This window comes from Onychomys torridus, chromosome 9, assembly GCF_903995425.1.
Source record: "Onychomys torridus chromosome 9, mOncTor1.1, whole genome shotgun sequence".
Classification (NCBI taxonomy): Eukaryota; Metazoa; Chordata; class Mammalia; order Rodentia; family Cricetidae; genus Onychomys; species Onychomys torridus.
Window position 1 is genome coordinate 35,607,306 of NC_050451.1, and position 26,605 is coordinate 35,633,910.

Consider the following 26,605-nt stretch of genomic DNA (forward strand, 5'->3'; position numbering starts at 1 on the left):
TGGAACACTTTTCTGGCCTCCTGGAGACACCACATACACACATATGTGATATAAGCAAAGCTCTCATATACAAATTTTTTTAAGTAATTGTCTCTGATAGATTTAAGGAGAGTGGAAAACATTGCTTTCAGTTATATACCCATTAATGCTCCACCAGGCTCCAATACATAGTTCCAACTCAGGGTCACACATTAAAGGTTGTATGACAAGATTATTCCTGTGAAGATGCAACACACATCTACTCACCTTAGATATGAAGCCCATAACAGATCAAAATATGAATATCACCATAACCCAACTTGGTGAACCAGTGAATTTTACTGACAGAAATATGGGTGAGGGGTTACTTACAGAAGCAAAAATGAACCAAAGACAGCTGCATCACCAAAGCCCACCCCAGCCTGGGTGACAGCTCACAAAAGCTGAGAATCTGGAACATTGTGAAGGTCGGAGATTGTACTTCCTTTGTGACTGTCCTTGTGTGTAAATTTCTTTCAGGTAGCTCAAGGCTTATCTGATTCTTCAAGACAGCTTGTCTTATATGAGAGTCTTTGCAGCTTCACTTGTCTGAGAGTGACTCTCAACAGTCTTTACTCTTTGGAGCTAGGAGTTAGTGAGTCTGATCAGTTTCAGGGACTTCCTGAAGCTGTTGAGTTGTTTGCTTTAGCTTTCCTGCAGGTACTCCCTGAAAGGGACTGGTTGACTGAAGAGGCAGGGTCCAGAGCCCCAGAGTAGAATGGGGTGGGTTGATAGTGATGGGAAGGTGATAGGAGGTAGGGGAGATTGTATTCATGTGTGAAATTGTCAAAAATGTTGATAAAAGGTTTTAAAGATTTGAATACAAAGTACTTGAAAAAATATTTAACATGCATCAATAGACTATATTTGATGTTACCTTTATTATTTGGAATCAGTAATATCCATAATCTCTTGATTCCGTTGTGCTTACTACTAGATATCACATGTAAGCCTTACAAACAAAGGAGTTCATTACTCATTTAATTTTGGAGCATGTGACAGGTATGCTATGTGCACAAAGTGCTTTACACTTCTCTCACCTTCACAGTAGTCCTCCAAAGTCAGCATTATAATACCTATTTTACCATTGAGAAAAAGCTGAGCAACTTCCCTGTGATAGGTGGTGAGCCTAGGAACTGTGAATTTAGTTGGTTTAGCTTCTGTCCACTACACTATATCACCTCTTTATAGTATTAAACTGTATGACTATGATTTCCTACTTTGGCAAATATTTTAGGTGATTTTCAATGTTGTGGGTTTTTTTTTTCCAGCTATATTGGGGATTGAACCCAGGCCCTTGCATGGCTAAGATGCTACAGAGCTCTTTCCCCAGCCTTAGGAGAAATTTCAAATTCTTAATGGAAAAATATTAGATTATTTCATGAATTAGTTCCCTTACATTAATCTAATTTCTCTGTTTTCAGAGATGCATTTGCTTATGTCCAGGAAAGGAGATTTTGTATTAATCCTAATGCTGGATTTGTCCACCAACTCCAGGTAATGAACTATGTCTAGTCTCTTTAAGGATTAAAATGGCTTGTCTATATATCTTTGGTGTAGAATTTACTTTGTAAATACTTGATGTTACTATAATCTGACTAAATTGATGATTATTCCAGTTTGCTTCTTTACTTAAATGGTTTCTTTTGGTTTGGGTTTTTTGAGATAGGTTCTCATCCCTTAAAAGTATTTTTTTTCTTAAACTAGCCCTGGTAGCTCATGTCTGTAATCCCAGCGCTCAAGAGACTGAGCCTAGAGGATTGTTATGAAATTCTAGGCAAGCCTGGGCTGTAGTTGAAATTATTAAGAAAATGGGTTAAAAGTGTGTTGTTGAATATAAGGTAGAGGCTGGGCAGTAGTGGCCCATACCTTTAATCCCAGCTTTCAGGAGGTAGAGGCAAGCAGATCTCTGAGTTTGAGCCCAGCCTGGTCTACAGAGCAAGTTCTACAATAGCCAGGGCTATGTGGAGAAAGACTGGGGAGATGGCTTAGAAGGTTGAGGTGCTAGTACAGCAAAAGAACCAAATTGTCCTCTGACCTTCACAAACACTGCAAATGTGTTCCTTCCCAGTCAGTCAATTTAAATGAATAAATAAAAGCAAAGCAAAATTATATACAGGGTAGAAAATGTGATGACCCCACCACCACCACCCTCTTTTTTTAGAGACAGGGTTTTTCCATGTAGTTTTGGTACCTATCATGGATCTCGCTCTGTAGACGAAGCTGACTTCGAACTCACAGAGATCCACCTGCCTATGCCTCCAGAGTGCTGGGATTAAAGGCATGCACCACCACCGCCCAGCTTCACATACACATACCACTTTTACAGTACAGAAAACTTCAAGATTAAAGGTAGTCACTACATGCTAAGTATATCAGCTTTTTTATTTTGTTTTATGTTTGTTTGTTTGGTTTGTTTTGTTTTTTGTGGAGACTCACCTGCCTCTGCCTCTCGAGAGCTGGGATTAAAGGCGTGTGTCACCACCGCCCTGATGGGTCTCAGGTCTTGCTAAATCTGATACATACGAAGTTTCTTTTTTTTTTTTGGCCTTGTATGAAAACATTCATTTTACAGCACATTGTTGTACTTGAAAAAGTAGGATATAATATGATAAACGAAATAAAAATTTAGCAGTGTGTAAGAATCAGATGTAAATTAAGTCCTTTTAATAATATATCTTGAAGAAACCAAGTGTGAGGTCATATGCAGGAGGATCACTGCAGGTTAAGGTCAGACTGGTCTACATAGTAAGTCAGGGCATCCAGGGCTGCATAGCAAAGACTGTCCACAAATATATAGAGTGTGTGTAAAAAATTAATTATATATAGAAATTAAGTATATCTGAATAAATGTGTTTAAAAGATAATATATCTTGAGCATATTTTTGTAATGCACAGTCACTGATCACAAAAATGTTTCCATGCATAATGGGCCACATATACAATGGTGGTCTCCTAAGACTGCAGTAGAGCTGAAGGTATTGTATTACATAACGACCTTGGAGTCATCATACCATTTCAGTGCAATGTGTTACTTTTTTATGTGTATGTTCCTGGTGCCCTAGGATGCCTTGGGACTGGGTTACAGATGGCTGTAAGCCACCGTTTTGGTGCTAAGAACTGAACCTCCAGTCCTCTGAAGGCAGACAGTACTCCTGATCGATGAGCCATATTTCCAACCACCCACCTTGGTACTCTTGGGTTTGTGGTGGTGCTGGTAAAAACCTTCCTGCCATAGTTGACACTCAAGTAGAGAAGTGCTTTCTTATGAGAAAATCTGGTCATTCTGGCTAATATCTTCAATGTAGACAATAGAGAAAATTGAGGGAAATGCCAGAAGCAAGTAGACCAGTTTAAAGGAATTATTATGATGATGATGATGATGATGATGATGATGATGATGATGATGATGATGTGTGTGTGTGGAGCTGAGGATCGAACTCAGGGCCTTGTGCTTGCTAGGCAAGCACTCTACCACTGAGCTAAATCCCCAACCCCAGTTTAAAGGAATTAAGAGAAGTCCAGAGAGAATCCTGGGAGCTGGTGAGATGGTTTAGTGAGAAAAGGCACTTGCTACCTTACAGTACAAGCCTAAGGCCATGATCCTGATCCCTGAAATCCCTGTAAAGGTAAAAGAGAACCAGCTCCACACATTTGTACTCTATCCTCCACATGTGTGCTGTAGCAAGTCTGCTGCCACATGCATGTACATACAGACAAGAATAATAAAATACAAAAAGATTGGTTTAAACAAAAGTGGTAAAGACATGAGATACTGGGTTTATTTGAAAGTGTTGCTAGCTGGCAGGACTTGATCCTTGATGAATATAGGTTCTGAGGGGGTGAGGATAAAGATGAATCTGTCTTTTGATTGAACAACTCCAAGATGGCTCATCACTGTTGAGAGAGGAAATAAGGGGTGATTTGCAGAGTAAAATCAAGAGTCGGGGTTTTTTAATTTGGTTTTTTGGTGCAGAGCATTAAACTGATAACCTTGTACATGCTAGACAAGTGCTACGCTCCTAGCCTCTGAGAATTTGATTCTATCAGAGTTAGAAAGAATAGAGAGGAAGTACATAGTTCCACGCATGTAATCAGGAGACAGACTCCTGTGTGTAAGGAGTGGATGAAGAGTTCAGACTGGAATATAGCTAGTAGTGGCCTGCTTCTGACCTAGCTTGCTAGCATGGACTGGGCTTCAGGTTCAGATTCCAGAAGCAGAGTAAAGGAGTGTTTGATATAGTTGCATTTGCCATGCTCATACACCAGTAAGTCCAGGAGGAAGGAGGGTCAGAAGATCAAGGCCAGTCTCAACCAAATGGCACATTGGAAGTCAGCCAGGGTTCTTTGCGACTCTGCCTCCAAAACAAACAAACAAATACCATTTCAAAGGCAGAACACTAGGGCACTCAGGCATGCAGAGGATGAGGAAATAAATCTAACAAAGGAAGATAAGATCCCGCTGATCTGCTTTCAGAGGTGTTATAGGTGAAGACTGCAGAAGGAAGGCGTGGTCCCCACTTAAATAATTCGAAGTCCCTGGGGGACAGTTTGTTCAAGGAAAACTAGGGAAGAGAATTTTGTTTTTATTGATTCTTAGAACCATTTAATAAGAATACAGATTTAAGTTTTAGGTTCCTCTACCCTTTGGACTATTTTAACATAGAATTAGACCATTGTAGCTAATGCCCCAGTGGCAGAAGATACATTCTGTCTGGCAGTGAGCTATTGGCACTACTGAATTTCTAATTTATCAGTAACCGACAGTTACCAGGTAGGAATTGTGAACCTTCATTCCTTTTGTGAGAGTATGGTACCAGCCCTTTGGCTGTAAACTAAGAATACAAATGTCCACATTAATCATTGTTTGGATATTTAAGAATATGAATGTATGTCTGAACTAATTAAGGTATTTCTTTTTTTAGGAATATGAAGCCATCTACTTAGCAAAATTAACAATACAGATGATGTCACCAATCCAGATAGAAAGGTCCTTATCTGTTCATTCTGGTACCACAGGTAAGGGTGTTTTCTTTTTCAGAAAACTGAAGAGAAAGGTACTGGTGGGGAATAGAAAAGCATCTGATAAACATTCAATGCACTACTGAGCAATCTACGTTGTTTAGAAATGCTGAATAAACAGTATAGGTACCTCAGATGTGCATAAAGTATAACACAGAGCCACTTATAATAGCCATTTGAAGAACATATATCTACTTGGTTTAATTTTCAGTCTGTTAAGTTGTATAACTTGTACAGATTAAAATAAGCACAGTCTGGATAACTTGGCTGACACTAAAAATGTGGTTGTTGGGGGCTCAGTGGTTAAGATCACTCACTAGCTGGTCTTCCAGAGGACCTGAGTTCAATTCTCAGCCAACGACATAATGCTCACAAGCATCTGTAATGAGGTCTAGTGCCCTCTTCTGGCCTGCAATGCATACATTCAGACAGCATTGTGTGCATAATAAATAAAGCTTAAAAAAAAAAAAAAATAGCTGGGCGGTGGTGGTGCACGCCTGTAATCCCAGCACTCGGGAGGCAGGGGCAGGTGGATCTCTGTGAATTTGAGGCCAGCATGGTCTGCAGAGCGAGATCCAGGCACCAAAACTACAGAGAAACTCTGTCTCCAAAAACCAAAAAAACAAACAAACAACAAAAAAAACTGGTTGTTGGTTAGGTGGCATATACCTATAATCCTGCACTGGGTGACAGAGGCAGGAGGATCATATGAGACCTTGCCTCAGAACAAAATGAAAGAAATGATTTATGCATGAAACTGTTTCAAGTTCAGCAGTATTACCTAATGCAAGCTACCTCAGTTTTTCACTACTACTATCCTGGGCCTTTGTTGTTGATTTTAAGCTTTAAGTTTTTATTTTATGTGTGAGTGTTTGGCCTGCATGTATGTACTTATATGCACCATGTGCATGCCTAGTTTCTGAAGAGGTAAGAAGGTGGCAGGAGATCCCAGAACTGGAGTTATAGGTGGGTATAAGCCACCAAGTAAATACTAGGAATCAAACCTCGGTCCTCTGCATGAGCAGCTGGTGTTCCTAACTGCTGGGCTGTCCCTCCACTTGGTGGTTGTTCTGAGACTGGGTTTCATTAGGTAGCACTGGCTGTCCCCAAACTGGCTATGTAGACCAGGCTGACCTGGAACTTAACTGGTGAAATGGCCCAGTGGGTTACAGTACTTGCTACTGAGCCTGACAAGCTGTCTGGTCTCCTGGACCCACATGGCCCAGCAGAGAACTGCCTCTACCTTCCAAGTGCTGGAATTAAAGTGCCACCATACCCACCTACTACTTTGCTCTCTCCTCTTATCCACTTATTTCATAGTTAACAGTCTAAGCAAGCTCTCAACTTTTTGTCTTCTTTTCCAAGTTCTTGCTGCTCATTTGTAACAGTTCTTGTAAGTTTAGAGCAGGTTATGTGCCTACTGTTGAGCTGGCATTTAAGCACAAGTCCAGAACACACCATTCAGGCCAGATGTTCCTTTCTTGGGCTCAGCTTCCCAGTTATCCTTGACTCTTTAATCTTGACCCTCTCTCCAATCACTGTTTTAACACTGAAATGTTTGCCAGAATCTATAAAGCACACTTCCTTCCAAATAGTACTTTAAACAAAGGCTAGTTGGTCAACACAACCAGATTATCCTGGTATTTTCTGTACATTGTAGTCTGATTTATTTTCTTACTTGTAATGATGTTTTTGTTTTGCCAAAGACTTCATTGACTGTTCTCAAAGAAGCGTAGACTGGGAGATGTAAGGGTTCTCATGCAGAGCCACAGGTAGCAAAGGTTACCATATGTAGAAAAAGCCCTTCTGGCTTTTCAGTTTGTGTTTCATTGCTCCTCTTTGTGTCTACCCTACAAAAAACTAAATGGACGGTCTCCTGCAGTGGTTTTCTATGTGTGTAAGATTCATCTTCTCCGTTCTTACACATAGCTTAGATGCCATCTCCTCAAATGAGGCAGGGTTAGTGCACTCTTCTCCAACCCCTAGTCAGGGAGTCCTGGAGAAGTGCATCACTGCGCCTGAAACTCCTATCACCTGTATTTAGCTTTAGGAGTGTCTTTCCACTTTGACTCTGTTGATGCTATATTTACATCTTTATCAATCTTCTAGTGAAGCAATCACTTGGTTAGAATTTGAAGTCTGAATTGTTATGATTTAGCACAACTCTAAATCTACAGACATGCTGTTGTTAGTCACAGAGCACAGCCGACTGCCTGTTTCCCTCCATGAGACCCCTTTCTGAATGTAAGTGCAGGCATTTAGAGATAATTTTCTTTCTTTGTGGGATGTTTCTGTATAGTGGTCTCTGGTGTAGGAAATCAATCAGATCTCTTAATCTGCTATATACTTTCCTTGCTCCTAACCCATCAGTCTGGATGAGAAAGCCACAGCTTTAGCAGAAAAATGTCTTCAACTGCTTTCCTTCATAACAGCAACTGTGTGGACAGAAAATTATATCTAAAAATCATACGAACACAAACTCACCTACTAGATGTGGTGTCCTATGATATGTTATGTTGGTGATAAGCAGATTTAATGTAACACTGAACCTTGAAAAGTTCTACTTTTCATCCTGTTTTAAAACTGATGTTTACTATGTGCAACACCTAGGACATTAAGTTGCCAATGTAACTTTCCTTCATGATGCAACATAAAGAATTGACTAAAGTTTGCTGTACATTCAAGCGTGAAATCTTTGTCATGCTTGTACAGTGTCACTTAGAGAGAACAGGTTTCTGCTGCCTGTAGTCTTCACATGAACTCACGTAAGTTCTCCCTTTATCTTATATCATGCGGTAACCATTAGGTAGTCTGAAGAGAACACACGAAGAAGAGGAGGATCTTGGAAACATGCAAGTGGCTGCAGCACAGAATGGCTGACCTCTGAGGACTGTGACACAGCTGTGAAGTTCTATCTGGAAAGGAGAGAATCCTAGTGACAATTGTAAAGTGGGAAAACACAGAGAGTTTCTTTTCAATTATACGTTGCTTCCAGACATGTTTATCTGCAACTTGTTGAGCAACACTTTAAGATGTTGGACTTCCACAGTAGATGGCGCTTTTGGGTGATGGGTTTACTTTTAAAACAAAACAAACAAAACAAAACAAAAAAACCACTTTATGGTTTTATTGTAAACCAAGAATTTTGAAGTTGCAAAGAGGTATTATTGCAATAATGCACTTTTCATACTTGAAATTTATTTGTATGATATAAAGTTATTACTTTAAGCAAAATGCAAGTTAGGGGGACTTGTTTATAAATTTTGGATAATTTATAACAAATTTCCTAATGTTTCCTAAAAACTCATTTTGTGTTGTATATATTACATTTAAAGTAATTTTACAGTTCAATTTTCTGATGGAGCCTCTTACAGAAACATTAACAAAATGTAGAACTTTCACATTTTTTAATATAATTCAGTAACTGAATAATTACCATTTTTTGAAATTTCTTAGCCCTTTATTTTTAAATCATGACTTTCGACAACTACTTTACTAATCCAATGAATACTTCCTTTCCACTTGCCTTCCTTATTCTAAACAAGAAAAAAAAGTTGTAATGATCAAAGAAAGAGGTCTTACTTTCCAAAACCAGATACTCAAATATAAGGGTAGTGTTCTATTTCCATATCCATTTTTTCTTTTTGTTGTTTGTTTAAGCCAAATGTTGAGTCGGTCTTTTCAGAGTTGCCTAACCCTTTTACCTTTGTCCAAAATGGTTCGTTCGAAGTAGATTCTTAAGAAACCAAACCAGTACCAGTATAGCACTGTTTCTTCAATATGAAAGCCCCAAAAGAAAAGTGCCTTGAATCAACAATTAAATCCTCATGACCTCTAAATTAGTATCTAGAGCAGTGAAAAGCTATTAACATTTTCTGTAATCTGTTTTTAAACCATAAATTAAACTGAATCTGTGAACCTTGAAGAAAGTCAATGATTTGGAAGGAGACATTTATACTTCTTTGTTTCACATTGTCATGCTTCTGTGAGGTTGTTCAGCTGACAGCTTCGCTGAGAAGATTCGTTGGATAAAGCAGTTTGTGGATGGCTTCAGGGTATTGTAAATTACTGTTTTGACTTGTTCTTAAATTTGTTCAAATTTACCCCATAATTTGCATTAGCAAAGTAACTTTATGGTTCTTTAGTTTTCCATGTTTTTATCTATGTGTATAAAAGTTGTTCTACAAAACCCATTTTGCTATTTTAAGTGTGATGTGCAGAAGAGAGAAGTGTTTTTAACTTTTTATATCTGATGACTTTAGGGTAGCACAAACACAGCTCCTTTATAGTTGACATTTCTCAGTCCCCTCTTGAGGTGCTTTCTTGTTGGGAAGGAGAGCTGTCCATTTCCAGGGTACTGTTGAGGCACTGTGCAGACTTAGTTATTGTAACAGTACAGAGAAGGTTCTGTCCTGCACAGTGGGAGCCTGAATATAAACCAGAGTTACTGTTAACTAGTTAATTCCTCTTCGGAGTTTGCATCCCATCTCCTACCTTTCCACCCTAAAACCAGCATTGTGATCCACAATTCTATTGTGTCACTGGTAAGCTGGGCTAGTGGAGTCAAGATTACATTCGGCATTCAAAACTTCTGTATACACACCATCACTGGACAGGTCAACAAAAGATCTCTCTTGCAGTCAACTCATAATCTATGACTCATTGAACAGAAATTGTGCTTAAAGTATCTCCATATAAAATGACTTTTTAAGATGAGACATTTGAAATATTCTTAAGTTTCATTAAAATACATACTCCTCTTTAGGAGTCTGGCCAAAATTACAGAGTAGGCTATTGATAGTCATTTGTAGCTGGTAATTTTCCATTTTTCTAACCAGTCATTTTTGTGTTTTCACATAAAGTGCCTATCCAGCACGATATACTGGAGATAGTCTCAGACACTAGGGACTGCCGTCATGTTGAGCACAGTTGATATGAACAGTGAGGTTCGTTCTTTTATAAGCAGCCTGCAAGTTTGTTTTCTTCCACTGTGTTTACTAAGTAGCTTTCTTAGGTTCTGTTTCCAGTTTCCAGTGATGTTTTATAACAGCCAACTATGATCAACTTAACCAATCATGTCTTCTTCTCTAGAATTGAATAATGAATGTCTACCCAGTTTCAACACTAAATATGTAATCTGGGTTCAGAATTAAAAGTAAATTTTTGTCAAAACATAGGGAACTTCATTACTTCTCGTTTTGAAAATTTGAGATAGATACTGAAAATGTTGGAGTGGGGGTGGGTCTTCTCTTAGTTTAACTGGTATCTGTTAATTTTTTGTCTATTAGATGTTGACTGGTACCAACTCTGGTAGGAATGTTCAAGTGTGATAGCTTTGCTATGAACTTCAGCCACTAGTAGAGCAGAATATTCATTTGCAGGGGTATGGGGTTGTGCTTAATCTGAGTCTAGAAGTAATGTCAGAAAATGCAAAGCATGTCCTTTTTAAGAAAACATAGGTTCCTAATTGTTTAATTACTATGGCAATTCAAACTAATTAGAAGTATTTAAGTGCAATCTTGAATTATGGAGTTGAGATGTATATATTAGGATCTCAATTTGATGTAAAGTAAATGAGCAGTTACCTGACGGATTTTTTTTTTAACCAGTTTAATCCATGAGCCGAAAGCATCACTTCACTTCAGTATTCGTTATCTTTGTCCATTCAACAACACTCCAATAAGGAAATGATAGGAAATAGCTGAGACTTACTCAAGGATTTTATTTATTTTTTTAATTAGGAAAATAAGTTTCTAGAGTCTTGAGTGCTGGATATTCTTTGTCTTTCCCATTCATGGCAGCTAAAGAAAACAAAAATCACTCAAAATATTCAGGTTTACATGTTAAGCTCTCTCTCACAGGGAGCTGCCATACCTCACAGTTCAAAGTGTTTTCTCAATCAGTAACATGATACTGACATGTAATTGCAATTTACTATGCAGCAAAAAGTGATTCAAGAAAAATAACATACAGTGTCTCTTTACCTCTGTATAGGCAATGGCTTATGTTACTCTGCTTTTAACATTTGTACTCAGATGAAATGCTTCTGTATGTATAGGAATGTCACAGATGCAAGATGCTGCTAGCCTGGGCACAAAGTATTAAAATTATTTTGTGAAGACTGGTGGTTGTATTAAAACTGTTGTGCCATTGTACCTTAATAGATGATTGAGAAGCTCATTCATACTCCTTATGCCCCAAAACTTCTTTGCCTTCTGGGTAAAAGTAACCCAGCTTTACTTCCACATATTAAGAAGGGTGAGTGAACATTTAATATTGAAACTGTTTTCAGTTGGTGACATAATACAACTGTTTCTGTAAAGGGGGTTTAAGAGAATATCTCAAAGACTCCATGGGATTATTGCAATACTAACATAGATGGTTTTACCCCAGAGTTTAATGGTAAGCAATAGAGTAAGGTACTCAATTTTCACTTTTTGGGGAGGCTTATTTGACATGGGTAAAACTTCATAAAGCCCTGTCAAGGTTACAGGATTTCTTAAGACAAAGCTGTTATTTTCATTAGTGACAGGTCACTTAGTTCACTGTCAGAGATAAAGCCTGTAGCAAAAGTATTTCTATTTTGGTAAATCACCATAATGATTAGAGGGAAATCCAAATCCAATTGAAGTAATCCCAAAAATACATAAAAACTAACTGGGCTGTTATGAGCCATGTCTTAACCTCAGTGACTCAAGCCGATCATGATGGTGCATGCCTGTAATACCAGCTCTTGGAACATGCTTGGGAGTTCGAGGTTCTGTCTTCTACTACATGGTGAGTTCCTGCTAGCCAGGTTGGGTTACAGATTACCCTGTCTCAACAAACAAGAAAACACAAGACAAGATTCTAACATGAGAAACTATTCATATAAACAAGTTTAATGAGATATCATGGAATGCAAAAGATTAGAACCATTGTTAATAAAGTATCTAATTCTTCTACTTTAAAAATTCATTAAAATAAATAAAACAGGACAGTGATCAGAATAACAGTACCATTATAATCACATTAAATAGAGAAGCTACTGTTATTTTAAGGATGTCACAAAGGCAGTACCATACATATTTTTGTGGCTCAAAGGCTTCAGATGGCCATGATAAACCAGGGTAAAAGTACCCCCACTGAGAGCTCCTCACTCACTGAAGAAAAGAACCCTGGGTCTCAAGATCTGTCCTTGGATGATTCTAACGTCCTGTGACAGGCAGACAGCTAGGTGGGCAGTGTCTGCACAGAACTCTACAAATAGTTAGTAAAATAGTTAAACTGTTGTACCTTGTCACGATTTTCATTTCTCTTGTTTCTTTAAAAGACTGTCCAAGTTGTGTGGGGTACTAGGTTCAACAATACATGTGCAAACAGGTATCTGGTAACAACAACAGGTTTATCTGATTCCCTGTAATGTCAGAAACAGTGCACCCTTAAGTCTGTTTAGATGTACGAGACAAAAATAATTTTATGTGATAAGAAACAGCCTTATTCAATATATATACATATATTTAAAAACGAGCAGCACAGAGCAGACATAACTCTTTACTACCCATACTCTTGACTACCAGGAAATGAAGATAAACTTTAGAAAAATACAATGCAAGAAAAGATTCAAGTTGAAAATATATTCCTTTGGTTAAAAATCATCCCCTTTATGATCATTTGTACTCTTAACTCAGAGCAAGTCCCAGCAGCCACGGGCAGGCTCTTGTCACTACTACATTGCACACTACAGTGGTTTTCAGTCTAGCAGGCATGGAGCTCCCTGGATCGAAGCAACAAAAATGAATAGGAAAGCCTTGGAGCATCATCTTGATGGTGGTCTTTACTTTTGGTTTCTCAGACACATGTAGTTTTCTTCAGATACTGTATAGCCAAACTTTTTGTAGAAGCCGACGTTTTGTGGTAGACATTCAAGGGTGATCTTGTAACAGTTCAGCTTCTTGCTTAGCAAAGTGAGAGTTGATAATAATCTGAAATTTTGAAAAGGGAAGTGTGGGAGACAGTATGAACCAAAATGGGCCTTGATGATGCTACGGATTAGTGTTATATACAAATAAAACTAGTATTTATTAAGTACTCCTGTAAGTATCAAGTGATGGAGTTGATAAGCATTTAAAATACTGAAGCATTTCTATTTTGTTTCAGACACAGTCCCCAGCCTATTACCTAACTCAGCCTACACCTCTGTATGGGAGGAGGGCTACAGTGCATCAGGGTGGGGGCCGTTGTGCAGCTCTCTTTTAGATGGGCTCTGGGAATCACTGCAAGTGTGGTCACCCTCTCGCCCATCTCTCCAGCCTCTGAACATTTTTTTATGTATGAGGGGCCAGAGAGATGATTTTCCAGAAGACGGTTCAAGTCCTAGTACCTCCATAGCTACCAATGGTGTCTCCGTTTCCAGGTGATCTTTTTTTTGTTTTGTTTTGTTTTGTTTTTTGAGACAGGGTTTCTCTGTGTGGCTTTGCGCCTTTCCTGGAACACCCAACACTAGAGACTATCAAATTTTGAGAACGATAGCCCGAATTATTTTGATGACAGGCCTCTAACTGGCTGTGGTGTCACACCTGTAACAGCACCTAAGAGGTGAAGACAACAGGGTCTGGAATTGAAGGCTGTCCTCTACTATAGCAACACCAGAGCTTATGTCAAAAGACAAACCCCAAAGTATGTTTGTGCCAGGGGGTGGGGATGTAGCTCAGTGATCAGGTTTGCCTAACTTGCAGAAGGTCCTGAATTCCTTATGGAACACTATAAGGTTGCAGGTAGGGTGCCCTTGTTCTAAATGTATTCTACCTAAACACTTGCCATGTTCACATAATATGAGTAAGTAAGAGCTACAGTCCTGAAATAGTCTCATTATATAGCCTTGGCTGTCCTGGAACTGGCCATGTAGACCAGGTTAATCTACAGATAATCTACTTCTTAGGAGCTGGGATTAGAGATATGCACCATGCCAAGCTCCATTAATCATCTTTTTGAAATTGTGGGTCAGATAAACTCAATTAGTCTAAAGAATATGTGGACATATTATTCAGAAACCATCTTAGAAAACCCAAGGAATAAGAATCCTGCATAAATACATAATCTAAGGTGGGCCATGATGGTGCATGCCTTTAATATAAGCACTCAGGAGGAAGAAACAGGTGGATATCTGATCAAGCCAGACTTGTCTACACCGTGAATTCCAGGACAGCCAGGGCTATAGAGAAACCCTATTCTGAAAAACCAAAACCAAAAATAATGATCTAACTGCTATAAGATATTAAATACACCAAAGGTGCTAAGGGGTTTTTTCCTGTTGTGTGTGCATTTAGAAAGATCTTGTCATTAAATGTTAAAAGAGGTTACTTTACATAAGCCAGGCCTATTCTCCACTACTCCAGAGGCTGAGGCAGGAGGATCACAAGTTCATAGCCATACTCAACTTAATGAGACCCTTGTCAAAAAGAGAAAAGAGCCATGCATGGTGGTACACACCGTTAATCCCCACAGTCGAGAAGCAGAGGAAGGCAGATCTCTTTGAGTTCAAGCTCAGCCTGGTCTACAGAGTGAGTTCCAGGACAACCAGGACTACATAGATAAACCCTGTCTACAAAATGGTGTAGAACTGGGGTCTACTAGTGACATAACTCAGTGGTAAAACAGTTTGATTACTTGCTACTCTGGTAGATGGAATGTTTTCAATTCTCAAACTCATGGGATGGGGGTAAAAACTAGTAACACTATATTTAATTTTTCATTAAATTCAGTCTAAGATAGAGAGTGAGAATAAGTTCAGAAAACAAAGGTCAGAAATAACAACCAGGAAAACCTTATGAAATAAGTTTCTTGCCAAGAGACCAAACGGGGTCCTGTGTGCCAGGGTCCCGGGGCTTACTCACAGTTTGCCAAGCTGCTTCCCTCTGCACTCGTGACTAACGACGACTTCTTCTACTCTCCCCCTCTACAAATAATCACAGTGAACAGGAGGGCGTTCAGCCTGTTTATCACTACGCCAACAAGTGCCAGTTATTATTATAGTCTTTATCATGGAGAAAACAGGAAAGTTATAGTGATATTTTATTTGTATTGAAATGTGATTTTATTTGTATGTTAATAAAGTTAGCTTGAGGTCAGAGCAAGCCAGAGCAGAAGCTGGGCGGTAGTGCATGCCTTTAATCTCAGCACTTGAGAGGCAGAGCTAGGTAGATCTCTGTGTGTTCAAGGACATAGCCAGCATGGCAGACACACGCCTTTAATCTCAATACCAACCATAGAAGACCTGGAGGTCTGTACAAACAGGCAGTGATGAGGAGGTCATGTGGGGGTTTACAACCAATAAGAAAACAGAACAGAAAATCTATAAAACAGACGGGACACAGAGAGGTAGCTCTCTTGTGGAGAGGAAGAACAGCAGAAGCAGTGAAGGGTAAGGTTTTCCGCTCTTGCTCTGACCTCGTGGTTTTTAACTCTGCAATTGGTTCTGTTTCTTATTTAACAAGCCGGTTACATCTACAGAAAGTCAGCTGTGCCTCAATCATTTTTAGCTATATCCCCAACCTCCATTCTATTGTTTAAAGCTCCAATCTCAATCACCATAATGAAATCTTGTCATAAACATAGTAAATCCAACATTGCTTACTAACAATTTACTAATTTCAGGTGCAGAAACCAAACCACATAACCTACAGATCTCTCTCTGTCTCTGTCTCTGTCTTTTTATGGTTTTGGGTGACAAGGTTTCTCTGTGTAGCTGGGGCTGTCCTGGAACTCACTCTGTAGACCAGGCTGGCCTTGAACTCAGAGATCCACCTGCCTCTGCCTCCCGAGTGCTGGGACTAGAGGCGTGCCCCACCTGGCCAGAGTACATTTCTAAATGCTCCTTTTTTTTCTACATTCAGAGACCATGTATGTGAATGGCTTGGGGCATCTGTGGAGGTCAGACTACACCTTGTAAGAGTTCTCTCTCTCCACCATGTGGGTCCCAGGGATGGAACTTGGGTGGTTAGACTCGGCACATACCTTTACCACTTGAGTCATCTCACTAGCTCATCTATCTGATTTTCATTGGGTTTGTAACTCACCAAAACTTCAGGAAAGTGTCTTCTGCTGAAGAATTCCAGCAAGGAAAATTGTGGGAAAACTGATTTTTCTAATGAAGCTTCTAAGTTGGTTTCATTAGAAATCATCTGTGCACTTTACTCGTAGGCATTAATGTGAGCACATACCTTAGCACATGAATGGATAAATTTATGTTCTATGATCAGAGTTGCTGTGGCAACAATTTGTCCTAGGGCCACATCTTCCACAACTGTAACATAGTAATCCCCAGACTTCTTCATGTGCTCAAAAGTGTCTGTGGAAATATCAAAATATCAAAAAAGTGTTAGATGGTGGACAGTCAAGAAAAGCTCCAGGCTTGTCTGACTTCATCTTTAAATATTAAAGCTATTTTGCCATAGTTAAAAGACAAAGCAAGTGAAGTAAATTGTGCATAAGATATTTGTTTATTGAGACAGGGTGTCACTATGTCCAACTGGCTATTTTAAAATTCAATGTGTAGACCAGACTGGTCTCAAACTCAAAGAGATCCGCCTGTCTTTGCCTCCCAACCTCTGGGATTAAAAGTATGTGCCACTACACCAGGCTAGTTTAAACTTGTAAAACTACTATGTTATTTAAAATACCAACAATTAGCACTGAATGGTCCACACATTTCAAGTCATCTGTTGTTATATCATGGAGATATAACCCAGAGGGAGGGCTTGCCTCTGTACCCAGAAACACACACATAAAATCTACTAGCAAAGTAAGACTTGGGTCTTTTAGATGAACAACACTGTATTACAGATAAATTGTACATGTTGCCATTTCTGTGACTAAATAAATGTCAATATCTGCCAATTTAATTTACATTTATTTAAAACTTAACACTCAAAGATACTCAAAGCTCATAGCTGCAGGTTTTTACAAGAGCCTTTTATATCCACGATTCATAGTCTTGGTTCAAAATATTTTGACAAAACAGTTTTCCGTTTGTTTTTGCAATGTTTCAGGATTACATATTTGTTCTTTTAGAAAGAGGAATTTTGTTTGCTTTGAAAGCACCTTACAAAGATAACACAGATATATCCCCACTTAAGCAGTTCTTCCAAATTTATACAACAAATAAAAGCAAAGCTGTGTTCCTGCAAATAATGTTTAGCACTTAATATTGCTGGAAAAACTATAATCTTCATCTAATCTGATATGTATGCAAACCCCAGGAGTTTAAAAGCCAAGTTATGTAGTTCTCAGGTGCTGTTTAGTTTCAAAGTCTCACTCTATATAGGTCTGAAGTAGGAAAAAAAAAGTTCAATGAAAAAACCAAACAGAAATGTAGACGTCAATCTTCGCTCAGCCTGGTTGGAGAAGTTACCTACTAAAGGAAGTGCATCGGTAGGAAATGGGGACAGGCTGTGGTAAAGGAAGAAGAGAAAGAAAGAAGGTTCCTGCCGTCCCTGCCAGTGAGTAGCTGTGATCTTGGGAATGCTTCTCTCTGGGAACCCATTTTCTCATGTCTCAAAGCAGGAAGGGGATTGTTAGACTAAGTCTAAGATACCTGCCAACCCTCAATCCAATATAACAACAACATTCCTTTAAACAGTGAAGAACAAAAAGAATAGAAACATATTCTTTTTTTTTTTTTTGTAGTTATTTGCATTTGGTATTTTGCCTGCATGTGTGTCTGTGTGAGGGTGTCAGATATTGGAGTTAGAGACAGTTGTTAGCTGTCTACAGGTACTGGGAGTTGAACCCAGGTCCTCTGGAATAGTAGTCAGTGCTCTTACCACTGAGCCATCTCTCCAGCCGCCAGAACATAAACACTGAAGGTTTTTTATGTTGTTGTTGTTTTTTTTAATTTGGTAATGAAATTTCTGTGCTTCACATAACCACACGGAAGGAGTTAACCACAATAGAAGGAAAATAACCCTAAAGTGGTCCACCAGTAACTATCAAGGTATTGTTCAAACATTTGGATTCTATAAATGAGGACTGCTAGTTAATAACTTTCAGCTCTTTGAATAAATGGGTACTGAACAGAGTTCTAACCATACAGACAAGGTACTCCATGGTACTTACTCATGAACTGCTCAGGGCTGACGACGCCAGTCTCTGTCAACTGACCCAGTAACTTAACAAAACCTAGTTTGAAAACATTTCAAGTCAAGAGAAAAGCAAAAGAAAGATTAAAATATGGAAAGAAGTAAAATGTTCACTGGGTAGGTTAAAGGAAATTACTTTTTCAAAACTCCATAATCATGTTTCCATTTATAATCTTCAATCAAATGTTTGTTGATTAAACATGCACATTTCCAATAGAGTCTGCAGCGTGCATTCATTACACATAGTACTGTATTACAGAAGCACATTTTCATACAAGTACCTATTGCATTATTTAAAAAATTTAAACTGCAACCTATTTTTATAATCAGAAAGCAAATGACAGTCCTCAACAGTATTTGCCTGCATAAGATTTCAGAGTAGTGCAGACCTTAGTGTCATTAATTACAGGACCAGCATGCACATTGTTCATCGCTATTAAAGTTTTAGATAATGGATACTGCATTTTCCTTAACATCTGAAGTGCAATATCTCACCTCTACCAAATATCATCTGTAAGCTACAGTGTAACTAATATAACACTGTTGAGACAACTTTCTAAATTCCTAATTTTACTAATGTTAATGCAGCTGAGGCATAGTGAGTGGTCCATGCCTGTAATCCCAGCACCCGGGAGGCAGAGGCAGGCGGATCTCTGAGTTCAAGACCAGTCTGGTCTATATAGAGAGTTCCAGGATAGCCAGGGCTAAATTGACCCTGTCTTTAAAAACCAACCAAACAACAACAACAACAGACTAATGATACGGCTAAAAGTAAATCTAGGACCTTCAGTCTTAATTTCCACATGCAGTAATTCTAACCAGTCACTTTCTTCAGACACCTACGAAGAGGAAAACAGGTAAAATGTTGATTTTTCATTACCAAAATTTCAGAAAATTATTTTGGTTAATTTAGATATTAAAGAATTACATTGGAGTAGATAAACCCCTTTAATTTGTCCATGAATGTTATATCTGCATATCTACCTTCTTGGAGAAAACTCTTTTCCATGTGTTTAGACAGTATAACTTCAGTTTTGTTTCTGAGGCATCCTTTTGGAAGGAGTCCACTGAATTTAGTTACTTTTTTTAAAGATTTATTTATTATGTATATGAGTGACCTATCTGCATGCATGCATTTATGTCAGAAGAGGGATCAGATCCCACTACAGATGGTTGTGAGCCACCATGTGGTTGCTGGGAATTGAACTCAGGACCTCTGGAAGAGGAGTCAGTGCTCTCACCCTCTGAGCCATCTCTCCAGCCCTATATTTAGTTAAATACATTATAGGAGTATTGTGCCTCCATGATACATACCTATTACATCTGAGTGCTCCAGGCATTTCAAGTACAAAATCAAGTACTCTTCTAAGTTAGCATCATGCTTAGGAAGAAGGCATGGATTTCTAGTCAGGTTTGCAAACCAAAGTTGGGCCCATACCTTTATTTAAGTCGCCAGTACAAAGAGGCCTCAAAACCAAGCCTTCTCCAGGATTCATTGGAGAAATGGCTGGAGAAAATGTAGCTGTATTCTGACTCCAGTCCACTTCTGTGAGCAGACTTGGGTCAAACATAGGGGTTTCATCAGGTTTCATCTTTCCAGTAAAGTCTACAATAAAATTTCAAACGTTAAAAGGCTTTATTAGTAAAGAAAACGTGTGCTGGATGAGGAAGGTAATTTCATATAAATGGAGTCTATAACATTATATGAACTATTTTACTTAGCTACCTAGACTACAACTGTAAACATGTAGAAAAAACAATTTTACTATCAGATGAAAAAGGGGTTGAAACTAAGGGTAAAAATAATGGGTGAATAAGATGTTGAACAAGAAGAAAACTTTGTTTTTTTTAAGATGTATTTATTTATTATGTACACAGAAGAGGGTGCCAGATCTTATACAGATGGTTGGTTATGAGCCACCATGAGGGTGCTGGGAATTGAACTCAGGACCTCTGGAAGAGTAGTCGGTGTTCTTAACCTCTGAGCCATCTCTCCAGGCTCCAAGAAGAAAACTTTAAAACTCCATTTTCCAGGTCACTGGAGACATTTTATCCCTGTGGTGTCACTAGTGCAGTGGTTCTCAACCTGTGGGTCACAACCCCTGTGAGGGTGCCATGTGACCCTTCCAAAGGGGCCACATACCAGCTCATGCTGTATTCCAGAGACTTACATCACGATTCACACAGGAACAAAATGACTGTTATGAGATAGGAACAAAAGTAATTTTGTGGCCAGGGTGACCACAGCGTGAAGAACTGTGTTAAAACATGGCAGCATTAGAAAGGTTGAGAACCAGTGCTCTAGTGTGACACTGACATCTTGTGGGCTCATGTTTGCACAATTCCAACCCTGCATTTTATTACTAGGGTCAGAAATCATGTGGTATCCCTGCAAAAGACCCACTGGAGTATGTGAATGTGACTTGTTTCTGTTATGTGAACCACGAACAAGATACCTGGGCAGTTATTCAAATGACTTCATTATTCTCTGCTGTCACAGTAGTATTTGTCTTAGCCATGACAGATACTGAGTGTCTGCATTTTGTTTTCATGACAGGTTGTCTAAGAAGCCTATGTTAGCTGCTTCTAAACAGTTTAAGAATAGCCAGTGTGTGTGTGTGTGTGTGTGTGTGTGTGTGTGTGTGTGTGTGTGTGTGTGTTTGATGCTGTGGATCAGACACAGTGGTGCATGCTTGTAATCCCAGAAATTTCAGGCAAGAATGAAGAAGTGTTTTAGGCCAGTCTGGGTATGTTGTGGATTGCTGTCTCAAAACACACATATGACCAATGTGATATGAAACCCTGTCTCAAAAAAAGTTTATGAAACCATAATAATTTTAACTAGTTAATAGTTTCAGTTTCCTGTACATTTCTTTAACTAGATGGTTCTATTCTGTGGATAATCATAAAAACATGTAATATTAATTTGGTGAATACTTTATATTTGTTAATTTTCAACAACAATAAAAGATGTATCCTGATTTATCCCCAGGATGAAATGAACAGATCAGGAAGTGGACAGGAGCTTGCTCAAGGCTCCCTGGGTCAAAAGGAATAACAAGGCAACAGATGCCTTTACAGGGCCTGTGTGCAGGTTACTCGGTTTAATGCTTGCTAACATGTCTAACAGGGAGCTCGCTCTTCATTTGATTCTGCTCGTTACCTTGTTACATCACCGAGGCAGAAGGATGTCACCTCTTTAACTACTAGGCTAGATAGTTCAATCCTGCACACCATTGTTGTACAAGAGTTAGACCAGGGCTTGGAATCTCTGTTTTGGAGATGAAAATTTCAAACTAATTAAAAGTGTAATAAAGCCGGGTGGTGGTGGCACATGCCTGTAATCCCAGCACTCAGGAGGCAGAGGAAGGTGGATCTCTGTGAGTTCGAGGCCAGCCTGGTGTACAGAGCTAGTCCAGGACAGACTCCACAGCTATAGAGAAACCCTGTCTCGAAAAACCAAAAAAAAAAAAAAAAAAAAGTATTCTGGATAGAAATAAGAACCCATTGTCCAGGCACAAGAAATAACTATCATGTTGTTTTTAATAAGGTGTTTACAATGCAGAGGCAGCTACATCTTGGTTCACCTGAATGCTCTTCAAATAGTAAAACCCTGGTAGTGCCCAGAAGGGGACAATGTTGGGAAAGGGAAGGCAAGAGGTGATAGACACCAGATCCCCAAAGGGTTATCAATAATTGATTCCCAAAAGAAATGTCTTGAAGGCTCCCAGATAAAGCTATACTCTCACTAAACTGCCTAACTGAAGCTCTGTACCATCCCCAAGAGAAACCTGCAGCTCCCAGGTAACTAACACATGGAGATTCTTAGGGGGACAATGCATGCAGTGTCCCTTCCCTGTGGCCCCACTCTGCAGTTCTCCCGTGGCCCTTCCCCCGTGGCCCCCACTCTGCAGTTCTCCCGTGGCCCTTCCCCCATGGCCCCCACTCTGCAGTTCTCCCGTGGCCCTTCCCCCGTGGCCCCCACTCTGCAGTTCTCCCGTGGCCCTTCCCCCGTGGCCCCCACTCTGCAGTTCTCCCGTGGCCCTTCCCCCGTGGCCCCCACTCTGCAGTTCTCCCGTGGCCCTTCCCCCATGGCCCCCACTCTGCAGTTCTCCCTGCCTCCCTCTATCCTTTGCTAAGCCAGTTACCACCCATGCTGAAAAGGCCATTTTAGATAAGCCACCCTCCTGGCAAAGGTCTGCTTGCTCAAGGAGCAAGCAGAAAAGGCCACTCTTGATTGGCATGGTAATTTGGAGTCACCCACATCCAAAGTCAGTGGGTGAGGAAGCACATTATCTACAAGGAAGCCACATAAATGATAAAGGAAAGAACTAACGACACGATCATCACTTTTTAGGAAGAGGGATTCATCTTGTAGCTTAGGTTGCCTTCCCACTCTTTGCTGTATGTGTGCACATGCGTAGGCATGTTTGCATGTGTGTTGGGTACATGTGCACATGTATGCCTGTGAGTGTGGAGGCCCATGGTTGACATCAGGTGTCCTTCATCACTCTCCACTTTATATACTGAAACCAGTTCTCTCCCTAAACCCTGGACTCACTTTTTAGGTTGGTGTAAATAGCCAGTTTCCTCAAAGGATTTCTCTGTCTCCTGGTGCTGCAATTCCCAGCCCACCCTACTTCTTTACATGGGTTCTGGCAATCAGCCAAAGGATTCTGGTCCTCAGTCTTGCATTGCAAAGGATTTACCCTCTCAGCCACCTCCCCAGCCTACCTCCCACTCCTGATTCTGTCTCCATGTTCCCCACGTTGACCACGTTGAGAGTACAGGGGTGTCCCGCCATCCCAGACCCCTGAAGCAACCTTAAATCTGTTTCTAGCAACCATCACTAAATAGATGAGGACATCCATTGGTCCAGTTAAACTAGGAACAGTCAAACTCCTTTTAAAACAGGATTTAGAAAACCTCAAAGAGGAAGAAGCCTATCTTCCTAGTCATAAAGATATGATTTATGATACTGACAGAGGTCATGTCTCATTACAATCTAATAAAAGTTCAGATGAGTTGGCAGACACCTGTGATCCAGTACTAGGGAGGCTGGAGCATGGACACTGGGAGTTCAAGGCCAGCAGGGCCACCACAGTCACACCTGCCTCAAACACCACCCAGGAAAATGAACTATAGAAACCGGAGCAAACATGGAAATTTCTTTTTAAAGTTGGTTTTAAGATATCCCCACATCCACCCTACACCCGGGAACTGGGTGGGGCAAATTTAAGGCTAGCCCTGGCTACATAAAACCTTCACTCTTTAGCATTTAAAGATTCATCACCAGCTAACTAAAGTTTGGTTATATGAATAGAAATATACAAAATGTAAGCTCTAATTCAAAGCACTGTTCCCCCAACCTGTTGTGTGTAACTGCTAAGTAAGTGATCATTTACAAGGCATGAGTACCGCCTTGGCGCTAGTCTGGTAAGTCTCTAGTCAATGAATAATGAATGACGTAAGGTGTCATTTAGTGATATTTCAGGGAGGCACAAGGAAGAGTGCCACATTGCCATTAGTGACAACACAAGTGTCACACAACAAACTATATTTATAATAGTGCCGAGGGGTTCTTTTTTTCCCCAACTGAATACATTTTAGAGACCATTTCAAGTTTGGCTCTCCAGCCTCTGAATGAGATTGGATACAAATGGGAAGCAGCTGCTTCTAGGAAGACAAAACGGAGCAACAAGTAGTGAACATTGAACCAAGATTGACAAATTTCTAAACATGGTCTACAGCCATATCAAACTCTCTGTGATGGGTGACCGGTAGATGGATAGCTTTCAACTGTCTTCAATGCATGAAGTATTTCCCGATAGTGTATTATGATCTACACCATCTTTATATCTCCTCCAATCTAGTTGGGTAGTTGAAGCACAGAGTTCCCAAGACCAGCCTAAACGTCCAATGAGTGATGAGGGTCGTCTCGTTTTTCTCTACAGCAGAAAACTCAACAGATGACAATCTTTGCATCATGGTATGTACTTCTACCACACGAATGCTGCCTTAAAATACCTCAATTTCCTGAGACTCATTCTTGGATTAATTAAGGACTGATTATCCCAACAAAACCAATCCCCATGTACTTTTACTTTAACAAATTTTGTGTTTGCCTTACATAAACGTTAGTTCCTGCTCACAATAGAAATCACACAGTGTTTCTGGGGTACAAGTCCCAGGTCCCCCACCCCAGGCTTCATGCAGTCTGCGCAGGGGTTCTTTAGAGCTGGAGCAGTCTTCAGCCGCTCTGACCGCTGGACTGGTAAAAGGGAAGCCAGGGTTAGCGCCCTTTCAGAGCGAAGGCGGCAGAGTCCCCAAGTCCCACGCCACGGACACTCCGGTCTCTAGGCCCCCCAGGACCCTGCCCGGCGGGACCGCGGGCCATCATGCTTAGGAGCCAGGCTCCTGGGCAGGGGCGTCCCGGCCTCCCGGGTCTGCAGCCTCAAGGCGGTCCCAAGCCCGCCCTTCCTCCTGTCCCAGCTCCAGGTCACCTCACCGCACCAAGCGATCCACGCTCCCCTCCAGGCGCGTCAGTCTCCACGCCGGTCCCAGCGCCGCATCCGGATCCGGCTGCAGCGCCAGCACCACCCCCTTTTGTATCCCGCCCCCGCCTGGCGCCGCAGCCGGAATGGCCGGGCCAAACGTGGCGGGACCAACGCCTCCGCTCCGGCCCGCCCCCACGCACGGGCTGCGCACGCGGAGGCCGAGCCACGCACACCACTCCGGGGCTCCGGGGCTCCCGGGCTCCGGGGACAAGGGGCGGGGCTCCGGGGTAAGGGGCGGGGCTCCGGGTAGGGGGCGGGGCTCCGGGAGGCAACCGAGTACTATGGAGCGGGGCGGGGCTCCGGGGCGAGGCGGGGCGGGGTTCAGGGGCCTCCTAGGCGATTCCGTGCTGTGTGTGGCACAAGGACCTGGACAAAGCTTGTGGTGCCAGTTTACCTTCCAGGCGTGTCCTTGGCTAGATGCGGCCTTGTGCCACCGTCACCCTCACCTCCTTATCTGAAAATAAATTCGTCAGAATATAATAGCGTGTTGCGATGACCACTGTGGGTTCCTTTGATGATCAGAGCCCCAAGGCTCCTGCCCAATTGGTCTTCTCTGCCCTCTCCCCTCACAGGTAGTCCATTAATCAGGACTTAGGTTGCCAAATGTCTGAGACATAGCTCTTGTCTTCTAGAAACTTGAGTTGGGACCACTCATCCAACCCTGTCGAGACTGTTCTTTTATTTCTTTCTCCCCCGCTTTTTTTTTTTTTTTTTTTTTTTTTTGGACAGGGTCTTAGAACTTACTATATATAGACCAGGCTGTACTGGCCCTCCTTGGCCTCCTCTGCCTCCCAAATGCTGTGTGTGCCACCATGCCTGGCTTCCTCATATTTTTCAGGGTGAGCATGGTGGGCTCTGTCTTCACTGCAGCATCATCACATCAGGAGCATTCAGCTCACTCTAGGAAAGAAGATGCCCTGGGTTCTCCGGACAGTGAAGGGGGTTGCGGGGGGCCAGGCCGCTATAGTGACCATTTTACTGTGTGCAGCCGCCAGAGTGCTTGGCCTGTAATGTCAGGACTGGGAAAGCTGAGAAATCCTGATTATGAGAAGAAAGACGACACTTCTGTGGGCTCCCACCTCCGAAGTGTTTTTCCTCAGTACCATGTGACAAGTGAGGAAGCAGAGATCTGGAAACCCTAAGTATTTTACAAAGCCACGCAACTGGTAACTTTTGTTAAAATTATAAAGTATTTATTCTCAAGGCATAGGTTCAAAGAGCACGACAGATTATCAACCACAATTGTATTTTCTCTTATGTTGAGATTTAAATTTAAGGGTGTTTTGTTGTTGTTATTGTTTGTGAAGATAGACCTGGGCTACCTGTGCCCTGTCTTTAAAAAACAACAACAACAACAACAACAACAAAAAAAAACCCACCAAAACCTGGTATGGTGGTGCAGGCCTTTAATTCCAGCACTAGAGTAGCAGAGGCAGATAGATCTCTGTGAGTTTGAGGCTAGCCTGGTCTATTTAGTAAGTTCCAGGACAGCCAGAGATATGTAGAGAGACCCAGTGTCTCTCTCTCTGTCTCTGTCTGCCTGCCTCTCTGTCTCTCTCTGTCTTTCTGTCTCTCTCTGTCTCTCTCTGTCTCTGTCTCTGTCTCTCTCTCTCTCTCTCTCTCTCACACACACACACACACACACACACACACACACACACACACGAGATGAGGAGGAAATGTCTAGAATATACTGAAAGACCACTTGACTTCCATCTCTGAACTCATTAAAATATTTAAGAGTTTTTTATTGCTTATTCAAAACTTTGAAACATTAAAGAAATGTAGGATAAGAAGTCATCTGTCCCTGTCACTCACCTGCAGAGTTAGGATTATATTAACAGCTTTGTAGATATTTCTTCAGATTTCTTGAGTTTCCTTTATCTTGTT

General features: G+C 40.8%; 2 protein-coding genes across 4 annotated transcripts in view; one reads left to right on the forward strand and one right to left on the reverse strand.

The window, feature by feature from the left end:
* The window catches only part of Styx (serine/threonine/tyrosine interacting protein), a 36,608-nt gene extending 25,447 nt beyond the window's left edge, over positions 1 to 11,161 (forward strand). The window contains exons 9-11 of the mRNA XM_036198902.1: positions 1,443 to 1,515; positions 4,944 to 5,037; positions 7,847 to 11,161. Coding sequence (XP_036054795.1) covers positions 1,443 to 1,515; positions 4,944 to 5,037; positions 7,847 to 7,920 — 241 coding nt within the window. The 3' untranslated portion in view covers positions 7,921 to 11,161. The remainder of the gene's footprint in view (positions 1 to 1,442; positions 1,516 to 4,943; positions 5,038 to 7,846) is intronic.
* On the reverse strand, positions 10,655 to 24,914 carry Gnpnat1 (glucosamine-phosphate N-acetyltransferase 1). Of its 3 annotated transcripts, none has more exons than XM_036198905.1 (6): positions 24,672 to 24,914; positions 19,597 to 19,764; positions 18,136 to 18,198; positions 16,242 to 16,369; positions 14,916 to 14,977; positions 10,655 to 13,004 (listed from the first exon to the last, which is right to left on the reverse strand). In XM_036198905.1, exons 2-6 carry the CDS (start codon positions 19,748 to 19,750, stop codon positions 12,857 to 12,859), a joined length of 555 nt encoding a protein of 184 aa, XP_036054798.1. In that variant the 5' UTR covers positions 19,751 to 19,764; positions 24,672 to 24,914; the 3' UTR covers positions 10,655 to 12,856. The 3 variants fall into 3 exon arrangements, with proteins under 3 accessions (XP_036054798.1, XP_036054796.1, XP_036054797.1); XM_036198903.1 differs by having other exon boundaries at positions 24,667 to 24,914; XM_036198904.1 differs by having other exon boundaries at positions 24,662 to 24,914.
* Positions 24,915 to 26,605: the final 1,691 nt, after the last annotated feature.

Excerpts from the sequence above, each read along its gene's own strand:
- Gnpnat1 (XM_036198905.1), bottom strand. The coding sequence starts at position 19,750 with ATGAAACCTGATGAAACCCCTATGTTTGACCCAAGTCTGCTCACAGAA. Across the intron at positions 14,978-16,241 it reads TTATCCATTCATGTGCTAAG|AGGGGGAGAGTAGAAGAAGT; the intron begins GTATGTGCTCAC and ends GATTATTTGTAG. Across the intron at positions 13,005-14,915 it reads GGGAAGCAGCTTGGCAAACT|ATTATTATCAACTCTCACTT; the intron begins GTGAGTAAGCCC and ends TCAAAATTTCAG.